At 38.8% G+C, this 15,331-nt stretch overlaps 1 protein-coding gene across 7 annotated transcripts in view; it reads right to left on the reverse strand.

Annotated features, from left to right (window-relative positions):
* SMARCAD1 (SNF2 related chromatin remodeling ATPase with DExD box 1) overlaps nt 1-12,312 on the reverse strand; it is a 79,369-nt gene extending 67,057 nt beyond the window's left edge. For 2 of the 7 annotated variants that reach the window (XM_070505358.1, XM_014838690.3), the window contains exons 1-2: nt 12,152-12,312; nt 11,296-11,534 (exon numbers count right to left, since the gene is read on the reverse strand). In XM_070505358.1, the coding sequence (XP_070361459.1) occupies nt 11,296-11,485 (190 nt within the window). In that variant the 5' untranslated portion in view covers nt 11,486-11,534; nt 12,152-12,312. Of the gene's footprint in view, nt 1-11,295; nt 11,535-11,814; nt 12,031-12,151 lie in introns of those variants that run through there. The other 5 variants (XM_014838693.3, XM_014838691.3, XM_070505359.1 and 2 more) reach the window with 4 other exon arrangements.
* Between the last annotated feature and the right edge of the window lie 3,019 nt (nt 12,313-15,331).

Raw genomic sequence — 15,331 nt, forward strand, 5'->3', positions numbered from 1 at the left:
AAAAAGGCTATCATGTTTTAAAGACAGAAGATGATATTTTCTCATTACCAAAGGTAATGGAAACCTACATCATCAGCATATGCAAGAAGGTTCCAAGGTCCCAGGGAGAAATTCCAAATGAACTTTCTCATTAGTAGAATGCACAACAGAAAACAACTGTATATCCCCAATTTTTTCAGTATGATTTGTACCCATTCTCATATCTAACTCTACCAAGAAACAAAAGAAGCATTTAAGCCTATCGCCGATTTCACTTTTCTAAGTGGTCCAAGATCAAGGACCACTCAAAACACAGACAAAAAAATCACTCCTGGGAGATTATGAGTTCACGTGGAAATAGTCTAAATCAATTTGATAATCCATACATAAAGGTGATCTCACAATGTAAAATGAAAACACATATATCTTTACAACTGTCCTGCAGATTTATGGAAGTGTGACACTTTTTTTTTTTTTGGAGGAAGATTAGCCCTGAGCTAACTACTGCCAGTCCTCCTTTTTTTGCTGAGGAAGCCTGGCTCCGAGCTAACATCATGCCCATCTTCCTCTACTTTTTATATGTGGGATGCCTACCACAGCATGGCTTGCCAAGCGGTGCCATGTCTGCACCCGGGATCCGAACCAGCGAACCCCGGGCTGCCGAGAAGCATAATGCGTGAAGTTAACCGCTGCGCCACCGGGTCAGCCCCTGACACTTTTGATATTCCAATTGTGTATTGCTCTACATAGCTCACATCTTTAACATGGCAACTGACTTTCAAAGCATTTCCTCTGACTATCAAATAAAACACATCACATATTTGCTTTTTTTTTAAATTTTTGGTGAGGAAGATTTGCCCTGTGCTAACCTCATCACCAATCTTCCTCTTTTTTTTTTGCTTGAAGAATATTGTCCCTGAGTTAATATCTATGCCAATCTTCCTCTATTTTATACGTAGGTCATTGCCCCAGCATGGTTGACTAGTGGTATAGGTCCATGCCTGAGATTCAAATTTGTGAACTCGAGCCGCTGAACCAAACCCAACCTCTAAGCCACAGAGGCAGCACCTATATTTGCCTTCTTAAAAGGGTTATTACCAAAAAATAGATTACAAAATCTGGACAATCTTAATTTGAATGTCATAGTAGAGAGGTAAATACCTGTAACATATTAGATAAATTAAACTCTCTGATGAAAGCTCTAGAAAAAAACAAAGAATACATTGAATACAAGATCAAAGAGGGGCTGGCCCGTGGCCAAGTGGTTAAGCTCGTGTGCTGCACTTTGGTGGCCCAGGGTTTCACTGGTTTGGATCCTGGGCGTGGACATGGCACCACTCATCAGGCCATGGGGTCTTTGGGGAGAAGAAGAAAAAAGAAATTCAAAGAGTAGTTTCTAACACATCACTCTAAGATGAAATGAGAACTGAGCATGAAGAAACATTTCAGGTTTAAGCCAAAAGAAAAGATAAACAGAGAAAATGTAAAGGAAAAAATAAAGTCATGCTTCTAAGATTGGACAAGGCAAAAATGTCAAACCTGAGTGGTATTTTTTAATAAGATAATTTATATTCACAATAAAAATATAACTGACATGTCACAACTGCATTGCAATAATGAAATGTATAAACACTGCAGGATATATAAGGCAAAAAGTCAACAGAGACAAATATGAGGCTTTAACTCTCTTCTCTAAGCTTGTAATAGATAACAGTGCACAAAAATAATTAAGATATAGAACAGTACTTTTTTTTAACTGTTTTTTGAGGAAGACTAGCCCTGAGCTAACATCTGCCACCAATCCTACTCTGTTTGCTGAGGAAGACTGGCCCTGAGCTAACATCTGTGCCCATCTTCCTCTATTTTATATATGAGACGCCTGCCACAGCATGGCTCGAAAGTAGTGCATAGGTCTGCCCCTGGGATCTGAACTGGTGAACCCCAGGCTGCCAAAGCAGAGCATGCAAACTTAACCGCTGTGCCACCAGGCCAGGATGGAACAGTGTTTTTCAAACATTTTTGATCAAGACCCACTGTAACAGATGCAATATAGATTATGACCCTCAACACTGACTGTTAGACACATATAACTGAAACAAAAGTTTCATAAGTTTTACTGTAAGTGATACTTTGATAATTTTCTACTTATTCTACTCAATTAAAAAACAGTTACATGTATTTAGTCAGGACCCAAGAAACTGACTTTATGACATTGTTTGTGATCCACAGTTTGAAAAATATATAAATAATAAAACTCATCTATTATTTGGCATATAATTAAATCTATACTTAGATTACGTCTTTTCTTCCAAGTACTCTCAGAACTGTCACAGAAATTAATTGTGTATTAGGCCACAAATAAAATATCAGTAAATTCACCAAAGAAGAAATATGACAGACCACATTCTCTGGTCACAGAACACTGAAAGTAGAAGTAAATTTTAATAAAAACATTGACACAAAATTTCAGATACCTGGAAATTCAAAAAAGAAAGGAAAACTTAGAAACCACTTCTTTGAACTTTCAGGTCAAAGAGCAAGAAAAAAACAACAAAAAACAAATCAAAATCTATAAAACATCATATATCATAACACTACACAAGATTTGAAATAATGTGGTAAACTAATGTAAGATTACAGAAACAAATTAATGGCCCACAGATACAAACATACATGGGAATTTAGACTATAATGATGACGTTTCAAATGTAAGAAAAAGGATTTGTCCATAAATGGTTCTGGGACAACTGATTAGTAAGTGATACTGAGCAAAAGAGAAAACTAGTATCACCCTTTAGTCCTTATAACAAAATAAATTCCAGATGAAATTTAAGGTTAAAAAAATCAACACAAAAACCAACTCACATCCATTAGTTTGGCTATCAAAAAAACCCAAAAAGGGGCCGGTCCAGTGGCTGAGTGGTTAAGTTCACATGCTCTGCTTTGGTGGCCCGGGGTCCGCTGTTTCAGATCCTGGGCATGGACCTATGCACCACTCATCAAGCTGTGCTGTGGCAGCACCCCACATAAAAGAACTAGAATGACCTGCAACTAGGATATCCAGCTATATACCGGGGCTTTGGGAAAAGAAAAAACAAAAGAGGAGGATTGGCAGTGGATGTTAGCTCAGGGCCAATCTTCCTTACCAAAAAGTACTAAGGAAAAAAAAAAAGAAAGAAATGTATGCGGCTGGCCCAGTGGCACAGTGGTTAAGTTCGCACATTCTGCTTCAGTGGCCCAGGGTTTGCCAGTTCAGATCCTGGGTGTGGATCTACGTACCGCGAGTCAAGCCATGCTCTGGCAGACATCTCACACATAAAGTAGAGGAAGATGATCACAGATGTTAGCTCGGGGCTAGTCTTCCTCAGCAAAAAAGAGGAGGACTGGCAGCAGATGTTAGGCTCAGGGCTAATCTTCCTCAAAAAAATAAGTAAAAAACCAAAACCAAAAACAACAACAAAACCACCCCTCTAAAAACAAACCAAACCCAACAGAAAATAAGTGTTGGCAAGGCTGTGGAGAAACTGGAACCCTTGTACACTGCTGGTGGGAAGGTAAAATGGTGTGGCTGCTATGGAAACATGTGATTTCTTACATGATCCAGCAATTCCATTTCTGGGTATATATCCCAAAGAACTGAAAGCAGGGTCTTGAAGAAATTTTTGTACACTCATGTTCACAGCAGCATTATTCACAATAGCCAAAAGGTGGAAGCAATCCAAGTGTCCATCCATGGATGAAGGGATCAACAAAATGTAGATATACATACAATGGAATATTTTTCAGCCTTAAAAAGTAATGAAATTTAGATACATGTTATAACATGGGTGAACCTTGATGACACTATGTAAAGTGAAATAGGCCAATCACAAAAAGACAAATCCTGTATGATTCCACTTTCATGACATACCTAGAGCAGTCAAATTCATAGAGAAAGCATACGGGTGGCTGCCAGAAGCTGGGGGTAGGAGGGAATTGTTTAATGGGGAGAGTTTCAGTTTTTGCAGGATGAAAAGAGTTCTGAAGATTGGTTGTACAACAATGTGAATGGAGTTAACACTCCTTGAGATGTACACTTAAAAATAGTTAGGAAGGTAAATTTTATGTTACGTATACTTTACTACAATTAAAAATATAATTAACACAGATGTGCTAGAAGAAAATATGAATGAATTTATCTATAATGTGGTAGTAGGGAATGCCTGTCTGATCAGGATCTAAAACCCAGAAGCTTAAAGAAAAGGATGAACAAATTGATCACATAAAAGTGTAAAATTTCTTTATCATGAACAAGAGAGAATTAAAACAATAAAAAGACTTACAAATTATTTCTCAGAAAAAGAAAAAAACAAAGGAACACAAAAAAATTCAAATGGCTAATATATTTATGAAAATATACATAACCTTAAAAATAAAAAAATAAAGCAACTTAATTGCTTATTAGCCTAATATTTAAAAAGTTCTCAATATTTTGGCCTGTTACGAAAAAGTAGACATCTGAAAACCAAGCTGTAGTCTGGTGCAAACTGATAAAACGTTTGTGTATGGTGATTTGGCAATTACTAAAATATTACTTAGACTCCCTCTAATCTGACAATTCCATTTCCAGGAATTTTCCCACAGATTGTACATATGCACAAATCTGTGTAAAATGATGGTAACCACGGCATTCTTGATAGCAAAAACATGAAGAAAAAACCCAAATCAACCAATGTCCATTAATAGGAAACTATATGAATTACAATACATCTATATAAGACGATGCTCTGTAGTCATTTCAAAAAATTGAAGTATAGTATCTTTTATATGGACTGACATGGAAAGTGTAACAAAAAAAAAATCTATTCTTTAACAGCAAGTTGCATTACAATACGTATGTTAATATAATGCTATTTAGTTTAAAAATAAACATAAAAATCTGAAATATAAACAGGCAGAAAAAAATGTGAAAGAATAAACACCAAAACTAAACAAGCATTACTGAAGATTCTCTCTTGATTACACACTGTATCATTTAATTTTTTATATAACATTTTATTTTGAAGAAAACAATAGCTAAGCATGGAAAGTAAAAAGGTAGAGAAGGAAAACAGACAAAAGATGTACATTTAAAATGTGCTTAAGATTTTTACTTAAGCATGAGTACTCATTGTACTTTCTATTAAAACAATTCAACAGTGACCCTTTTACCAAGTACTGCTTTTTAACTAACACTAGCAGACATTAAGACGCTAGAGTGACTATCTAAACATATAGCGATGATTCACATTTTGGCCACACACACCTAAAAAGGACTGAGTATCTCGTGGTGGTTATAGAATCGACACCAAAATGATACATTCGGCTTCAGCATTCAAAGGATCATAGCCATTTATTCTTTGCAGGGACTTCAGAGAACATCTAGACAAAGGAAGTGAAGTCCCAAAACACTGATGTCTTACTGAAGAGCATACAACCTTTATGTGGCAGACAGCGCTCTGGAAATTTTTTTGATAAGTGGTATGATTTTCAATTCTTTCTCTCACTAATTAAAAATCTAACGTTCAACATGGCAACCACATTAAAACGGCAATGACTTTAGAGGACGATTTATTTCACCAAGAAAAGAAAGTCATCAAGCATAAACTAAAACTTTCCTCCATTCTAACCTCTAAATGATCTACGAACCTATCGATTTTTGTCTTTCACTTTCCCCCAGGGAAAATGTGTCTCTGCTCCTTTGCAAGGTCAAACAGTGCGGCTGTGCTCCCATTCCCATACTCTTGATGCCTCTCTTCAGATGTCTCTTCTCCCTGCACCCTTTTCTTCTCCACTAGCTTCTTTCCCTTGGTCAACAAACATGCTCAATTTTCAACAATCCTGAAACATCTTTTCTTGACATTCCTTCCCAGTCAAGCCGTTTCTCTCTTTCCTTCTTGAAAGAGTAGTCTTCACCTCCTTACCTTTCTACTGAAACTGTCTGTTAAAGGTCAACAGTAACTTAATTTCCAAGGAAAGGGGTCTCTGATCAGTCCCCATCCAACTTGACTTCTCTACAGAGTTTGAAACTGTTCATAATACACCAAACTGGAAACTTTCTTTCTTTAGCTTCCAGGGTATTATCATTTTCTCTGACTATTCTAATCATCCTTTATATCTTTCATTGGTTTCCCTTCCTTTGTCCGTCACTAAATGTTGATGCTTCTTAATACACACCTTGCTTCGGACAGTTTTTGTTCACTACCACAAAGATGATTCCAAAGTTGATTTCTCAGGTTTCGACCACTCTCTGAGCTCCAAACTCTAACGTTCAACCCTTTACTAGACCTTGCTACTGAAATATGAGAGGTATCAAATGCAGCATATTTTAATATCCTCCTAATCCTACTTGCCTAATTCAGTTGATAGTGCCAATCACTCAGCTGTCCAAGAAAAGACATGTGAGTTCTCTTTAAATCCTCCACATTTAACTGATCATCAAACACCATCCAACACATGTCCCTTAAAACTTTCCTAAATTGCCTCCTCTGTCATCCCTGCTGTCATTTCCTACCTTTAGGCTTCAATTAATACAATAGCTTCATTAATGGTTTTCCCACACTGAAATGCTCTATAGAGTGTACCAAATAAAGTCCATCCTCCCTGGCCCCTCACAACCCAGCAGTTTACATTTCTATTTTTCAGCTTCATCTATATTGCCCCAAATCTCCTCTTCCATAGATAACCTCTCCTTTCCCATACACACACCACAGACTCTTCAAAGCAACATATTTTTCATCCCTTGTTCACCGAAGAAGCAATGATTCATTGTTTAGGGTCCACTCAAAATCATCTCTCTATGACTTTTCCTGATCCTCCCCAGGAAGAATAGATATAATTTAATCATTTGTGAATTTGACTGTGACCCTACAATGCTTGCTATCTTCCTCTCTATATGAGTTATCATATTGTACACTATTTTAACTATATAAATTTACATGCTCCTTCCTCCTGGTGCTCCTTGAGGATCACGCTTTGTTCACATTTTTATCCCTTATGCATAAAACATAGTAGGCTCTCTCCTTTCACACTCATCTGCCACTGCTTTACTCCCTCCAAACCCACTACACTCCCAAAAAAGTCAAAGAAAAAAGAGAAATAAACTGTAAGTAATAACTATTGATAACTCTGGGCATTGTGAGAGTGAAATAAACCTGAGGAGGGGAGAAGGGAAGAGAAGGAGATCTCCAGAAAGTCAAGTGGTAGCAAAATAATGCGATCTGATCTCCATTTGTTCACAGTGGTTGTTTCACATACCTTGAAAAAAGTCTAGCTCATAGTAAGTGATCAATATTTTTTGAAGGAATACTGCAATGAACGTAAAGTGTATGCCCTCACATCCAAAGACTGGATTAAAGGAGCCTGTCCTCTATCAAAAGTAGTTTAAAGCATCCATGGCTGAAGAATGTCTGATGGCTAAGGGACTATTTTGAGATCATAAAGAGAAAGAGGGATATTTAAAAAATATATACAAAGTATAAATATCACCCATTTATCATCCGATACTCCCTTTTTTTTTAAATATTTTATTTATTTATTTTGAGAAAGATTAGCCCCGAGCGAACATCTGCTGCCAAGCCTACTCTTTGTGCTGAGGAAGACTGGCCCTGAGCTAACATCTGTGCCCATCTTCCTCCACTTTATATGTGGGACGCCTACCACAGCATGGCTTGATGAGCAGTGTGCAGGTCCACACCTGGGATCCCAAGTGGTGAACCCCAGGCCGCCAAAGTACAATGTGCAAACTTAACCCTGCAGCACTGGGTGGGCCCCCCGATGTTCCTTTCTTCAACACATTCTCAGTGAACTGAGGGCCTACTACATGCCACTCACTGTTCTGAGCAACGGAGATGAACAGGTGAACAAGACAGACAAGATCTCTGCTCTCATGGATCTTAGTCATGTGCTGCATAACAATGTTTTGGTCAATGACAGATCACACATATGACGATGGTCCCATACAATTAGCGCCATATGGCCTAGGAATCTAGTAGGCTATACCATCTAGATTTGTATAAGTACACTCTATGATGTTCCCACAATGACAAAATCACCTAACAATGAATTTCTCAGAAGTGATCCCGTCATTAAGCAATGCATGACTATATTCTAATAAGAGGGGAGACAAATATATAATCTAATGTTACGTAGTAATAAATTATACAGAAAAATACAGTAGAGTAAAACTGGGGAGGGGGAGGGAGTTGCTACCTCAGAGAAAGTGATCAAGTGAAGGCCTTCTAAAAAAGGTAACATTTCACCAAGCCCTACTGAAAGAAGCTGAGTCATATGCAAATACCAGCAAAAAGGGTCTTGCAGGCAAAGAGCAAATGGGAAGAAGGAAAGATCGGACTGTGCTTGGCCTATTCAAGGAACAGTGTATCTGTGGCACAGTAACTGAAAGAGGATGGTAATAAATAAAATATTAACTCATATTAGGTGAAATAACAGGATAAGCTGAAAAAGAGTGATTACAGGTAATCTTAACTGTATACAATTTTCATCCTATAAGCTGACTTAGAGACTAACACTATTGTAAATAAACAAATATAGCATTATCCCACAATGGCAGACTAAGTTACACGATGATAAAGGAAGTCAAGTCATTATCTGTATGCCACTGATGATTCCCAATCTCCATATGCAGTCCTGATCTTAAATCCAACTTCAGCATCTTATCCTCTCCATAGCCCAAGGCACAACACTCAATTCAGCAGGCCCTCCCTCATGCTAAGGGAAGTTGCCTTTGGTCTACTCCAACAGCTAAATTGGGGGCAGGACCTTTGATTCCTATTTGCACTTTTAAATGCGTGCCCAATAACTTAAGATGGGTACTTCATACCTATTCTGATGTAGAGAACTCTTTTTTTTTTTCAATTATCTATGCTAAAATTCTTAACATTCATTTTATCTCATTCCTACCAAGAATCTTGCTGTAAAACCTTGCCCTTTCTCACTTAGAAATCTCTCACATCTCGTTCTTCTTCATTTCTACCACGATCATCAAGTTTGGATTCTAAGAGCTTCCTAAACGATTCCTAACCCTTCAAGCCCTACTCTCTATAATGTACAGTACTCACAACTGCTAGACTGAATTTACAAAACAACTTTCTTTCATCATTTTACTCCTTTATCTAAAGCCTTTAATGGCTCCTAGAGCCCATAAAGTCTAAACTTAGCCTTAGTTTTCAAATTTCTAAAATTCAGTATCATTCACACTAATCTTTTCTTAAAGCAAAGCTCTCGATTCCTAATAGGATGAATTCTCACCAATCCCAGAACACACTTAATTTTCATATTTCCCAGTGTCATCAAGACTCACCATGTGATTCCTAAAGGCAATCTCAGTTTCTAAGAGGAATTTATGTATGAAAAGAAAAAGTCCCAATAAAGAGAAAATGAGTGAAGTCTCTTCAGACAGAAAAAGGCAGAAAAACATCTTTTGACTAGAAAAGGCAATTAAGAATTTCATATTACTAATATTGATAAATAACTAAAACATTCCATTGAATTCCAGTTTACAAAGTACTTTTATTTTAAAGATGAAAAAATTGTGGACCTCAGATTTTAAGTGACTTGTCCAATGTTCCCTTTAACTAAAAAAGCAGCAGCAGAGACTATCTTTGTTTTGAGGAAGATTAGCCCTGAGCCAACATCTGCTACCAATCCTCTTCTTTTTGCTGAGGAAGATAGGCCCTGAGGTAACATCTGTGCCCATCTTCCTCTGTTTTATATGTGGGATGCCTGCCACAGCATGGCTTGATAAGCGGTGCCATGTCCGCACCCGGGATTCAAACCAGCAACCCCCGGACTGCCAAGGCAGAGTACGCAAACTCAACTGCTGTGCCACTGGGCCGGCGCCAGCAGAGACTTTTAAGGACTCAAAACCCCATGCCTACACTCTAACCTTCCCTGTCCTCTCTAACTACATAAGAAACAATTAAAATATTTACTGTTAAAATATTAAAGAGCACGGATGTTTAGACATTAACTACAACATGTTATGCAAATCAAATATCTGTTGAAAGAACAAACAAAGGGATGTCACTCCTGTGCTTAAAATCCTTCAGAGGTTCCCCAGAAAATCCAGACAAGCTCAAAACTCTTTAGACAAACAAAGCCTTTCCAAATTGGACTCCTAACTCTCACTTAATCCAACCTACCCAATCATTCCACCATATTCCAATTACACCAGAGTATTTTAAAACGTTATTCTATTGTTAACTTGCAGCGACTCTGCCCTCACCGTTACATTTAAGCAGAATTTACCAAACAAAACAGGGACACCAAGGGTGAAGATATATACATTATCAATCTTGTCAGGGCCAGGTTAATTTAAAAGCTGCTTGTGAAATATTTAGTTTTGCATTTAAAAAAAAAGTATTACTGAAATAAACATTAAAGTAAAGCTTCTACTATCCCTCTCACCTCTTATAATAAACTATATAATGTAAATGAGTAAAAGGTTATGCTCAGGAATTGGACCGCTTCGATTTTAATTTCGTTTCTACCAGCTTCCTAACAACTTAACCTCCCTGGGTCTCATTTCTGCAAAATACGGAAATAACACCTTGCAGGATTGTTGCGCAAATAAAATGAGAGAATGTGAAGCACTCAGCACTATGCCTAGAACATAGTAAGAGTTCAAATATAAATATAATCTAATTGTTAACTTGTTCGGACAACACAGACTAAAATAGAAATGCTAATTTTTGGCTTCTTCTCAAATCCTACTGTCCATGAGAATCTGGTGAAGAGGTTAAAAATGATTCATTCACCATGAAGAATACCAATCATTCATTCGTTCTCTGGCGATCTCCAGGAAGTTCAGTGATGGCAAATCTGAAAATGATCCAATCTTCATTTGTTCACAGTGCTTGTCTTCATGCACCCTGAATAAAGTCTAGCTCATAGCAGGTGATCAATATTTTCTGGAAGAATACTGGAATGAATGTAAACACCTGGCAATAACAGCCTCAAAGTCTATCACAGGACTGAATCACCTAGTTTCTCTTCCAGTAGCAACCATTCTGACCTAAGGATGACCTAAATTCTGATTTCAACTTCCATCACTGGGCCATATTCTAAGCACTCATATCAAAGTGAAGCAACTATGGATGGATGCTCAGTTGGAGAAACACGGTGCCTATGGCAGTGAAAAGCTGCATTTAAAGGGGCATGGTGAAGGACAACGCGTCAGTTTGTATGACCTCAAGAATAAAAATAGAATCTCTTGTGGCTTTCATCTTTTAAGAAATGTCTCTTGATGCTACATCAATTTGCAACATTGTAACTCACCTGTTTTTTCAGTTATATCTGAATCAGGGGTGCCTGCCCTGCTAACTTCCCCTTCGGCATTCTCCTCTTCAGCACTAAGAGAAATGGGCGAAGAAGGGCCAGGCTGGGAGAGCTGAGGGGTTGCTTCGGGCGCTTCCTCAACCTTACTCCTTTTCTCAAAGCGAAAACGGTCCAGGTTGAAAAGATTCATAATGGTAGAAACCACCAGCTTGGGAGGTTGGGAGCTTTAAGTGAACTATCTGCAGGGAAAAAATAAAAGAGAAAAAGAGGGCATGAAAACAATATAAAATACAAAGCCATAGCAGTTCATTCCCAAGGCAATTAAGAGCCCGCAAACATGCCAGCGGCTCAGGATGACTATTACGGCTGCGCCTCATTGTTAGGCCATAACAATCAGAAGGTGCTCAGGGGTCTCTTTTTAAAAATTTCCATCGCTCTTTTTACTCTCCTTCATCCCCCCTCCCCCGCCGCCCCTCCTTCCTCGAACCACGAGCTGACCCTCGTGCAACCTCCTCTTACCCAGCACGCGCAGGCACGTTCCCCACTCTAACCCCCCTGCGGGCCGCGCGCCTGCGCCCAGTGAGAGGCTCCCTGCACTACAGTGCTCCCTGCCTCGAGAAAGGACGTGCGAGGGCCCGAGCCTCGACACTGCGGGGACACAAAGGGGCCAAAGAAGGGGAGCGGCGGCGGCCGTGCTGGCGGGCACCCGCCCGGAAGTTGACGCGGCGCGATCCCAGCTGAGAGGAAGCTGATAGGATCAAGAAAACACAAGGAAGGCTCAGAGGTGGAGAGCGTGCGGCGGCATCTCTTTCGTGCTCACTCGCTCGCTCTCTTTCATTTCTCGCAGGGTACTTACAGTCTTGCAGCCTCGGTGCGATGTAACAAAGGTTGAAAAGAAAAAAATAATTCCTGGCGTGAGGCGACGGTAGCCGGGCCGGGACCTTCCAGAACAGCACAGAGAAACCCAACGAGCGCGTAGTGATGACGCAACACGCAGCCTAGGCTTTTTTCTTCCCCAGCGACGCGCGAGCGGAAAGTGACTAGGCGCGCGCTGTTGTCCTGGTAACTGGTACCCGCCTCTTTGCCTGGGAAGCGCGCTTATGCCTGTTTTTCCAGGTTAGCTAGAGAGTTGTTGAACAGCATGGTAATAAATAGCACAATGACTATAGATAGCATAATAAAAGTATATAATGTAATATTTGGTATATTGTAATCTATAATATTTTACATAATATAGAGACTGTATAATAATATTGTGCTAGGTGTTTTACGTGTATAATCTCAACACTTGCAAGAAGCCTGTCTTTGCAAAGTAAGGAAACAGAGGCCTGCAGATGTTAAGTAGTTATTACTAAGGAGTAAAAACCCGGGTATGTTGAGTTTCAAAGCGCATAAACTGCCTCTCCACTAGTTGGCTGGATTGTTCTTAGAGTGGAATATGACAATTCACCTATCTTGATGGAAATATTATCTTAAGAATATTTATTCTTTGTTCTAACATTAGACTAAACAGACAATTTCCTGAATTGTAATTTGATCCTCTAGTTGGTATTTCCCTTAAAGACGAAATAATACAAATCATTATTCTGCCAAATACATTGGTCATTGTAAATTTAAATTGGCATTCTGTTTTAGAAATCAGTGTTTTGAACTGTATAATTATAACACGAACCCACAGTTTTATCAAATGTGGAATGCTTATAAAATCAAGTGTCTGGACCCATGAAATTAAGAATCAAAGCCTGAACAATTGGAATTTCCATTGTATCTATTTCTGATGTCCCATGAAATGCACTAGTTTTGGGGCTGGCCCCGTGGCCGAGTGGTTAAGTTCCCACGCTCCACTGCAGGTGGCCCAGTGTTTTCGTTGGTTCAAATCCTGGGCGTGGACATGGCACTGCTCATCAAACCACGCTGAGGCAGCGTCCCACATGCCACAACTAGAAGGACCCACAATGAAGAATATACAACTATGCACCAGGGGGCTTTGGGGAGAAAAAGGAAAAAATAAAATCTTTAAAAAAAAAAAAAAGAAATGCACTAGTTTTATGCATGCATGTTAAATGATATGACCAAAGGATATATCAACTTATAAATAGTAAATTGTTTTTGGCGATGAAGAATATTTGCTTTAAGATCTCCTCTCTTAGCAACTTTCAAATATGCAATACAGTATTAACTATAGTCATCATGCTATAAATGTAATAAAAACAAGAGTATTTGCTTTATATTTAGACAGATCTAACATTGAAAATGGATTCCACTAGTTGAATGACTTTGGGAAAATTATATATAATTTCTGTAAGCCTTAGTTTCCTCATCTTTTAGATGTGGTTGATAATACTGTTGACCATTTAGGGTAATTTTCTGCAGCAGTCCTACTCCTTTGACATTTGTACAGCTGGGGCGAGAGTGAAAATGGAGACCTACATATCATATGTCTAAATATTTAAGCATTATAAATACAGCTAACAAAATGTAAAAAGAAAATATGTTCTATTGTCCTATTTTAAAAATGACCTGGAAAACCAGGTTGAATTTAGACTTCTTATGTGTCAGACAGAGTGGGGGTGATTCAAGGAGAACTGGTTGGCTGATGTACCTTGCCTTCCCTGTATCACTCAGTGGGATGCCATTCCTGCTGTGACACACATTCACTCAGTATGGTGCCTTCCGTTTTCCCACTCATGTGATGCTATTAGGGACCTTGTGTTCATGCATATAGACACCCAGCTCAAATTCCAACTCTGACTCCACCTAGGGTTTCCGTATTTGTTAAAAAAAAAAAAAAAAAAAGGATGCTCTGCTGAATTTGAGTTTTAGATAAACAACAAATACTTTTTTAGAATAAGTATGTCCCATGCAATAACTAGAACTTACTCATCCTAGAAAATTATTTGTTGTCTATCTGAAATTCAAGTTTAACAAGATGTTCTGTATTTTATTTGGCAAACCTACCCCCACCTACTGCTTCATCACCTCTTGGGCCTAGGGGCCTTTTTGTGCTACATGTTGGGTCTAAGGATATAGATACTGGAAATACTGTTGGCCCTCAGCAGAAAGGATCTAGGGAAAAGTCACTCTTAGCCTTCTTGGAGCTGTGTGAGCATAGAATTTCAGGGATCAAGAACTCTAAAGCATTGTCTAAAAGTCAAGGTGCAAGTTTTGAGTGAGCTTGTCTGCTTGGCCCACAGATTCCTTCCCTTTGTGGTTGGGCATAGCTGGAAAAGAGCAAGATTGAGCCCTGTAAACCACCCTATATAGGAACCATTCTTGCCCAGTTCTAAGGGTAGGGTTGTCCTGTAGTGTTCATTGACCTGGGAGAATTGAATGATACGTGATGAGATTTTACTTGATGGGAGATCAAAAGCTTAAGGGAGTGTATAACAAAGTAACATAGACTGGATGGCTTGCACAACAGAAATTTATTTTCTTGCAGCTCTGAAGGCTAGAAGTTGGATATCAAAGTGTTGGTAGGATTGGTTTTATCTGAGGATCATGAAGGAAGGATCTGCTCTAAGCCTCTTTCCTTAGCTTATAGATGGCCATATTCTCCCTGTGTCTTTACATAGTTTTCCCTTTGTACTTGTCTGTGTCCAAATTTCCTTTTCTTAGAAGGACATCTATCATATTGGGTTAGGGCCCACCCTAATGACACATTTTAACTTAATTACCTCTCCAAAGGGCCTATATCCAAGTGCAGTCACATCCTGAGATACTTGAGGTTAGGACTTTGACATGTAAATTTTGGGGGGAATACAATTCAGCCCATAACAAAGAGTGAAAGGATTCTCTATATTGACCCTGAAATCTTAGAATGATAGCAGGCGTTGGGACTGAAAAGTAGTTCTCTGAGGTTTCTTCCTTCTGACCCTAAATATGGTCATTCTCTGAAGTTCAGTCTTTGGTCCTCTGCTTGTCTCACTCTTTCCCAGAATAGACTGATTAGGGTGGTGACTAAATATATTTGTCAAATTTTAAGCAACTACTACAGATGTAGAAGGGGTTAATCTTACTGTGGATCTTAGAGTGGAAT

This window comes from Equus asinus, chromosome 3 (assembly GCF_041296235.1).
Source record: "Equus asinus isolate D_3611 breed Donkey chromosome 3, EquAss-T2T_v2, whole genome shotgun sequence".
Classification (NCBI taxonomy): Eukaryota; Metazoa; Chordata; class Mammalia; order Perissodactyla; family Equidae; genus Equus; species Equus asinus.